At 39.8% G+C, this 9,240-nt stretch overlaps 1 protein-coding gene across 5 annotated transcripts in view; it reads right to left on the reverse strand.

The window, feature by feature from the left end:
* fgd6 (FYVE, RhoGEF and PH domain containing 6) overlaps positions 1-8,973 on the reverse strand; it is a 26,933-nt gene extending 17,960 nt beyond the window's left edge. The window contains exons 1-3 of one of the 5 annotated variants that reach the window (XM_089127142.1): positions 8,709-8,973; positions 7,712-8,130; positions 3,748-5,761 (exon numbers count right to left, since the gene is read on the reverse strand). In XM_089127142.1, the coding sequence (XP_088983268.1) occupies positions 3,748-5,759 (2,012 nt within the window). In that variant the 5' untranslated portion in view covers positions 5,760-5,761; positions 7,712-8,130; positions 8,709-8,973. Of the gene's footprint in view, positions 1-3,747; positions 5,771-7,711; positions 8,131-8,456; positions 8,659-8,708 lie in introns of those variants that run through there. The other 4 variants (XM_089127141.1, XM_039668523.2, XM_089127139.1 and 1 more) reach the window with 4 other exon arrangements.
* Between the last annotated feature and the right edge of the window lie 267 nt (positions 8,974-9,240).

Genomic DNA, 9,240 nt, shown 5'->3' on the forward strand with positions numbered 1-9,240 from the left:
ATCCATTCTTTGAGAGCATTTAAGAGACTTTAAAATCATACCGATCTAAAACCTTTGAACGGTAGCGTAATTTATGTTAAAGTCCAATCACCCAAGATGATAAGAAAAATATTTGTGTTGTTGTATGGTGGGATACAGTATTATTCTGTTGTTATGTGCTCAGTAAAGTTTTTGTACTGAGAGATCAAAGATGATAATGTATTACTACTGTGATCAAGGTCTTTATAGCCCACATGACTGTAAAATATTTGTTGGTAACAACTTGCTGACAACTCAAAACATATGACCACAAACTTGATTCAACGTCCTGTGCATCTGGAAACCAACTGCAGATTTAGCAAAGTTTTCACCGGCACAGAGACCTCATCACTGACAAGCCAGTGTGTGTGTGTGTGTGTGTGTGTGGTGGCGGTCAAGAATGTGTTTACAAAGTCTAGTCATTACAATAAACACACTACAAGTCAAAAGTTTGGAATTTATGTTTCTCATCTTATTTTTGATCTACACTGTAAACAATGATTGCTGTGATTATTTACCACAACTTACAATTCAACATTAGTATGAGAAATAATGTGTCGATTTCACTTTATATATATGTATTCGCGCTTAACTTAAATATTACGTTTACTTAAGTTGGATGTTTCAGTTCTCAGCCAATTTTAAGTTGTTCTAACTAATTACAGCAACTTTTTTACAGTTGCTTATGCAGAAATTCTTAAAATTAGTTTGAATTCTTCTACGCACAAAAAAACGTTATTACAAAAGCACTTACAGCTGAGAAAAGTTAGCCATGATGCTTTATAATGAGGTCATTAACAGTCAGCAGTTGGTATATTTGCAATTCAGAATAAGATGATTCAAGTTTTACTGACATGACATGATTTTTTGCTAGTGTGTTGGAAATGTTGCAATGACAAAGCATGACTGTGAGCCAGAAGATCTCAATTGAAAATTGTGAGAATGAGAGAAAAGAGTGTGGGAGAAACGGAGAGAGAGAGAGAGAGAGAGAGAGAGAGAGAGAGAGAGAGAGAGAGGTTATTTTCCAGTGGCTAAGCTCTCTCCTCTACAGACATTTCCTGCTCTGGCCACTGAAAATAACCCACAGGAAAACAGCCCAACCTGGACTCAAAGAGTGGACTGTAGCCCTCTCACACACACACTTCCATGACCACACAGACCAATCCAACTCAGTGCACATTAAAATATATATTTGCTCAGTAGTTTTAACAAATCACAACAGCTAAAACTGGCAAAGCTCCAGCTTACCAAAATGCAGCATGTTTTGTAATCCATGATTTTCTTAAGGCCCATTCACACCCAGATGATAACTACATTGATAACTATATTGCTTTAAAGGGTAACTAAACCCCTGGTCAGAGCCTGACTCCACCCACTAGCAATATTTGAAAAATGCTGAAAAAATGGGCAGACCCCAGCGGGGCTAGGGGGCGTGCACCTGAGACCCGCCGTGAGTGACAGACAGCTGCTGTCAGACTCTAAAATAGAGCGAGACTAGTCTGGAGTGACTCAATAGCTGCCTTTGCAACAGAGCGGCCATTTGAAGTCGAGGACTTTTCTCCCTCACCTTCACCTGAAGTGGATGAGGGTGAATTGTATGTATACACAGGGCCAAATCCATTCGAGCTGCTGGCTCAAACTGCGGTCTTAACTCCCGCATCGCGACCGGCATCTGATGAGTTATGTCGTCGAGTTGATCTCAATAGCGCACGCTATTGATATTATGCCGCTATATGAAAAAATCCAGCAAAATGCACCGGCTCGTTTGTCGACCCTAGAGGATTAACTTTATCCTAACCATAAATTGTGATTAAAATATCCATGATCACTCACATCAAGACGCCGCTGCGGTGGAGGAGTCCATGCAGGACGAGCAGTGTTTGGCACTGCGTGTGGAGAAGCCCATGTCCAGCTCTATTCCGTTACTATCCTGATCACTGTACTAAACACTGATAAATCTATGCTAACTTGAAGCTATCCTAACTGTACTATGCTACTAGCTACACAAAATAATCTAAATTATCTATATAATGCTATGCTAAATAGATGCAACAATACTCTATCCTGGTCGTTTTCAAAAATAATCTAAATAACTATATAAATGCTATGCTAACTAGATGCTATTATATGCTATAGTATCCTGATCGTTTTCAATATTCATAAATCCAACTCCTGACTCGCTACAGTAGTTTTGACGGAACCAGATGCTTTTATACCAGGGGCTGCCAAGGGCGTGGTGAGCTCGCACCAAGGGTGTGACAGAGTGCGTCTGAGAGTTCGCTACGTCAGCAAGTACCCCTACTGCAGGAGCTTTCCGTTTAACCTGAAGAGGGCAGCACTCAGACGTTTTTACACCATATATTTGAAAATCAAAACACTTTATACTCAATTGTCAAAAAATGTACTCGAATCAATGAACAGCATTTATGAAGCTCCATTCTTACAGATCATTAACTAAAAAAAGTTGTTTTGGTGTTTAGTTACCCTTTAAAAATCATACTAATTCTATGAGAATAGAAAAGTCTACAGCATAATATCTAAGTCTATAATGATAATGACAGCATTCACAGCCAATTAGAATCCATCGGCTTTAAAGAGCTAAACCATTTAAAGCGTCAAACGACATAACTGCAGAATGTGTTCAAAATAAACAGAATGATCTCATTCGTTGGTGTGGATGCTAATATAGTTAGCGTTACAGTTATCTTAATGTAGTTAGCGTTATACCACCGCTACATAGGCTCCTAAGGGATCGAAACTTGACGGCCCAGAAAGTCAATGAAGAAAAGGTTTAAATATTCCATGTGACTACAGTGGCTCAACTATAAGTTTATCAAGCGACGAGAACACTTTATGTGCGAAAAAACAAACAAAAATAACGACTTTATTCGACTATTCCTTTTCTTCCTTCTGGGCCTGAGACGAGACTTCAAGTGATTTGCATGCGTCGTGGAAATCTCTTGAACTCTCGTCTCAGGCCTACAAGGAAGAAAAGGAATAGTCGAATAAAGTCGTTATTTTTGTTTTATTTCCGAACAAAAAGTATTCTCGTCGCTTGATAAACTTACACTTGAGCCACAGTAGGCACATGGAATATTTAAACATTTTCTTCACTGACTTTCTGGGCCGTCAAGTTTCGATCCCTTAAGAGCCTACGTAGCAGTGATCCACCTCTTAAATTTATTAAAAAATATCTTTATTTGTGTTCCGAAGATGAACGAAGGTCTTACGGGGTTGGTACAGCATGGGGGTGAGTAATTAATGACTTAATTTTCATTTTTGGGTGAAATAACCCTTTACACTTTTAAGCCATTACACTATATATCTGAAAGAACGTTTTCGGATATTTTACTACTTTCGATTTCAATTTAACTCCTACTGTGGCCAATGTAGTCCAAGATTAACATGGCTTCCAGTTCGACCTCGTCCATAAACGCGAAGGGCGAAGCTTGAATCAACGGGTATGTCCCTCTTTGGCTAATGTACTTTCAAGATGGAGGGGCAACATGGCGACCGACATTAGAACACCTTACCCGTATGTATTTTCAATGGCATATTATACACTCATGAGAATACTTTATTACTTGAACGAAGTAAATATACATTAATGAGCACATATATTTTTGAAAGAACTAAGTGTTTTTAGCTAAGAATAAACTAAAAGTTACACAGTGTAGCTTTAATACAATTTTGACATGTGTATACATATATATGCATGCACAAACTGACCTGTTCACCTCACATGGTTCCTGCACTTCATACACTCCTGTGTCTGCATCCGGGTTGGAATAGACCCAGGGCAGGTTCATATACTCTGGAATCTCCTCGTATAACGGGACGTTCTCGTATTCCACCCCACAGTCAGGCTCACTGTCACCTTGAGCTTCTTCCTCATCGCCACCAGGGGTGACCTGATTAGTGGGCGTGGCTTTATGATCATCGTATTCCGCATCAGTACGAGTGCAATCCAGGGATTGTCCACCGCGAAGCAACTTCGGAAGCAACCGTGCACACACACGCAGCTCTAGAAGTTTCCGCAAGCTACGTCGCGTTTGATCGGATCGCACCAACGGCTCGGAGGATTCGGATCCAGTGTCCACTCGCTGAAGATCTGCGGAGGAAAACGACTTTGCCCTCTGTTTGACGAAAATCGCTCCCATACCTCCAGCCTGTGGTTGGCTGTTACTGCGAGTCGGCTGGTTTTTACTGAAGAGAGGGATGCTAGGCAGGGCGACTCGCCATGAGGGTTTCTCCTGAGGAGGTGCCGGGAGTTCTCTGAATATGGGAGGACTGGAGTTAGGAAGCGGAGGGGGGGTGTGCGTTACCGGACACGTGTTTTGCTTCCGCAACACAACAGATGCGGGAAGACTGTTTCGTTGGGGCTTTTTAGGCATGACTTTCGGTGACCTTTCGTCCCCATCCAAAGATGGCTTGCTTAAAGCTGCAACTTGCGAGCCACAGCTGAGCTTAATCTGTTTAGGAAGACTCCGCGTTATTGGGTATCGAGCAAAATCTCCATATACTCCATCATCATCGCTTTGCTCCTCCTCATCTTTACCGGTACTACAACTAACCAAGGAATCCTGAAGATCTGAGTGGCAATGCAAAAGCAAGCTGTCCACTGATGTTGAGGCCTTGCACAAGGAATCAACCATTTGTAGGAGGGATTTCTGTCGAGGTGGCGGAGCTGGAGGTTGTGACCCCTCCTCCTCTGCAGCTGTGTTCATGGAAGCTAGAGTTACGCCATTTGTTGGAACCGAATAATGGGTGGATTCTAGATCTAGATCTTCAGTATGTGCACTGTGAATAGAGTCTACGTTGTGCAAAGAATCAGTGTTGGTTGAGGAGCCAGTGTCTGTGTTTTCCGCGTTCTCTTTAGGGGAACATAAATTTAGGGGTGTGACAGTGTAGGCGTGACTGGTGGTTTCAGGATTTTCTAGTAATTTGTCCGTCTGAATGTGTTCAGAAGTTTCTGTAGGTGCTGGAGTGTCTGAAGGTGCGATTTCCACAACATTCTGCCTAAGAAGTGCCCTCCGAGGGCGTCGTGGATGGGGTACAGGGAGAGGCTTGCTGGGAGGTGCAGGGTAACCAACATTGTCACTGACGCAAGAGCCAAAAACAGAGTTCTCGGATTGTTTCTCCTTGACAGATCGTTCCTGTAGGGGTTCTGTAGGACTGGGACTTGGGATCTGGGCAGAAATTTGTATTTGTGTACCTGTCTGGTCCTTTTCTACTGTGGAAGAGTTTGTTTCTTCCTGTGCCTCTGTGGAAGAGTGGGACGAGTCTGTGGGAGCACGCATTTGTTCCCGTTCAGATTGGGATGCATGTTCCCATGTGTCATTGTAAAACAACTGTTCTTTTGGGCTGTCGCCCTCTCTGAAAACACCTACCTCTGCTGTTCCACATATTTCCTTAGACTCCTCTGATTTGCTGTTACCTAAATGATGACCTTGAGTACAGGGTGGTATGATGTAATGTGACAGGTGTGAGGGTAGTAGAGCAGGACCCCCATTTTTGGAGACAGGGGGATGCTGGGTCTTGCATGGATCTTGTCTCGGCTGGAGAGGTTTCTGAGGGGCTTTGGGCAGGCTTGGTTTGGGGGCGACGGCAGGTTTTCCTCTCTTGTGCGCAGTGGGTGAGGGTGACGGCAGCAGGATCTCTGGTTTTGGGGCGATGGGGGGAGGCGATGGTTTCTGCGACTGAACCAGCTTGGGTTTGGGGGCAACCGGCGGTTTCTTCATTCCTACATAAACTCACACAGAGAAGGAAGAGGGGGGACCACATGAATTCCTTGAATGGACTTGCATACCAAAGACACACAGCTGAACACGATGGGTCTTGACTAAGGTCAAGATTGAAACATCAGCATTTGTGCACATCAAAACTAAGGATTCTTTGAGTCTAAAATCTTGTTAATGATGAAGTCCAGTGTGTCATTATCATGTCAAGATTTCGTTGCCAGTCTCAATAATGCTGAATAGCATATTCTTGTACAGACAGTGGCTTCATTCTACTTTAAGCGTTAGATTATCATAGCATGTTCACTGAGATTTCAAATCTTTCAACAAATTCCCTGATTCTTGAGAACCAAAACAGTCTAGAGACAGGAAAATATGAAAGATTATGTAGCGAAACATTGTTTTTTTAATTTGGTTTAACACTTTTAGAGAATAGTCACCTGTTTTTATGTTGATGAGCATTCAACAATCCCCGTTGTAAAACAGAAAATAAGCATTATTAGGGCAACCTTAAATTAATTGCAGGTCAAACTTTACAAAGGTGGTGTATTTGAACCTTTAATGTCTGTGAGGACAAAGATTTCATTTTAAATATTTGTTTACACAGAAGCGGTCAAATGTTTGAAAACTTATAAATGTTTTATTTATTTGACCAAAAATATGGGAAAAAACTGTATAGTGAAATATTTTTACAATTTAAAATAATGGTTATCTATTTTAATATACATTTAAATATGATTTATTTCTGTAATGCAAAGCTGATTTTTTTGTGTCACATGAACCTTCATCATTAATATGCTAATTTATTATCAATGTTGGAAGACAGTTCTGCTTAATATATTTTTTATAACCTGTGATATATTTTTTTCAGGATTGTTTGATGCATAAAAAGTTTTAAAAAAGAACAGCATTTATTTAAATTAGAAATCTTTTGTACCAATATACACTACTGTTCAAAAGTTTGGGGTCAGTAATTTTTTTCTTTCTTTTTTTTGAAAGAAATTAATACTTTAATTCAGCAAGTTGATCTATGAGTGATAGATTTATATTTTGAATAAATGCTGTTCTTTCAAACTTTTTATTTATCAATGAATCCTGAAAAAAAGTCTCACAGGTTCCAAATAAATATTAATCAGCACGACTGTTTCCAACATTGATAATAAATCAGCATTTTAGAATGATTTCTGAAGGATCATGTAACTGAAGACTGGAGTAATCATGCTGAAAATTCAGCTTTGCATCAATGAAATAAATTATATTTGAAAGTATATTCAAATAGACAACCATTATTTTAAATATTAATAATATTTATTACCACAATATTACCGTTTCTTCTTTATTTTGATCAAATAAATGCAGGCTTGATGAGCATAAAACTTCTTTCGAAAACATCAAAATAATCTTTCCAAACTTTGACCGGTACTGTATATTTCTGTTTAATATAATCTATATGAATTATGCAGTTACACACTGAAAGTGGAAATAATAATATGATCAAAACTAATGACAGGTGTAGGGTATATTCTGCCTCAGGTATATCAGTGTACAGTAAACACCTTCATTTCATACAATTTAGGGCTGTCAAATGATTAATCAAGATTAATCGCATCCAAAATAAAAGTTATATACTGTTCATAGATTTATATATAATTTATATTATATATAAATATCAATATTTTACATATAAATATTTTTTTTCCTTAAATATACACGCATGTGTGTGTATTTATATATATACAAAATAATTATACACAGTGCATCCACATATGTTATGTAAACACAAACTTTTATTTTGGATGCGATTAATCGTTTGACAGCCCTAATACATTTATTGTCACTTTGTTACAGCCATAAATAAATAAACAAACAGAAAGATTGTGGAGATTTACATGGTTTGAAGTAAATCCTATTTTAAATTAGGCTATTAGTAGGCTATTTCAGAAAACTATGGTTACCGTTGAAAAGTTACATAGTCGAATGATCAACTATTATAGTTGAATCTTTCAGACCTCTCTTTTATGTCATAATTAGAAAAGGCAATAATTGAATTGACTTCACTGGAATCACTTAGACAGCGCTTTCGGAGGAAGAAAAAAAAAAGATTTGGGTTTGTTGATTCTCTCTTGAGGAAATGTGGTCTTCCCATTCCAAGGGAAGTAATCCAAGACTAATCCCAGAGGCGCCCTCCTCCTCCTCCGCTCATTCTGCTGTGTGATCCGGAGCTCGTGCTTCAGTCCGGAGCGTCTCGCGGGCCCGTGCTTCAGTGCGCGAGCTCCGGATCACAGAGCTCGCGAGCTGTCCTTCTTTCTCCTCATCATCATCATCAGCGGCACGCGAGAGGGAGTCATCAGGCGGATGTTGTGCGGTAGAGTCCCTTACAGCAATGGAAAGAAAATCACGGGATTTTTCTTTAGTCTCTATAGCCTACCCAGTGTCCATATCGATTGAAGAGAACAAAGAAACAAAGTAAACTCGCCCCAAAATGGTTCTCTGTGTGTGATAAGTAACCGAAAGAATCAACGGGGAAAGGAAACAAAGCAAAGTTGAAACAAAAGATTCAAATCAAACTATCCCGTGCGGCTTCCATAACCTATGCCTGCCTGAGGGAAACTGGATAATGCAGAAAATAAAAACATCCCTTCAGGTTTCAAAAAAACAAAACATGCCTAAATATATCACAACCACAACATTGCTCCTCACCTTCTTCATCCAGGAACTTCTTCTTGTGCTTCTTTTGGGAAAATTGCCCCGTTAGCACAAGATTAGCCTCTCACACAGAGAACGGGAACACTGAGGCTGCGACTTGGTAAAAGTTACACCGGTTGCAACACTTGGAAATATTCTAATGAAACCGTTAAATATCGCAACATCTTAACATTTTGCCCAACATTTCCCTGCCAAGACTGCGTGTTCAACAGAAGTAGCTGATGTTTATTCGTCCAGGAAACTAACCTGTACTCATGATCCCCAAACGACTCTCTTTACTCCATGAATGAGCTGCATTCAGCACAGTTCCTTCAGATTCAGCTCTTCTCTTCTAGCAGGAGTCATTGCTAGTCCTAGAGGGGAAGACAACTCGATTTCTTCAAAAGATAATCCAGACTCTTTGTATTTCTACTGAGTTGGAATGAGTTCCATGCTTTCCATGTTTTTTTGCCACCGCTTTTGTAAAGCTGGAACGGCGAAGTCCAGTCAAAGAGTTCAATAAAAACTTTCGCGCTTCGCCGCTAGAGGCGATCTCACTGTGAGCGTTGGGAGATCCGATTCATTCAGCGAGTCATTGAACAGAACAATGTGTTTCAACAATCAGATTCAGTTATGCATTCCCTCCATAAATAAACAGATGATGTGTTTGATTATGTCACCTTAATGGTTATGTTTTCTCAAAATATACATTGTTTGGTTTTAACCACATTATAATTTAAGCCTAAAATGCTCCTTGCAAACAAGAAAATGTGCATTTCACGACCACAACAACCAAATA

Source organism: Pimephales promelas, chromosome 24 (genome assembly GCF_988280905.1).
Source record: "Pimephales promelas chromosome 24, fPimPro1.hap1.1, whole genome shotgun sequence".
NCBI classification, from domain to species: domain Eukaryota; kingdom Metazoa; phylum Chordata; class Actinopteri; order Cypriniformes; family Leuciscidae; genus Pimephales; species Pimephales promelas.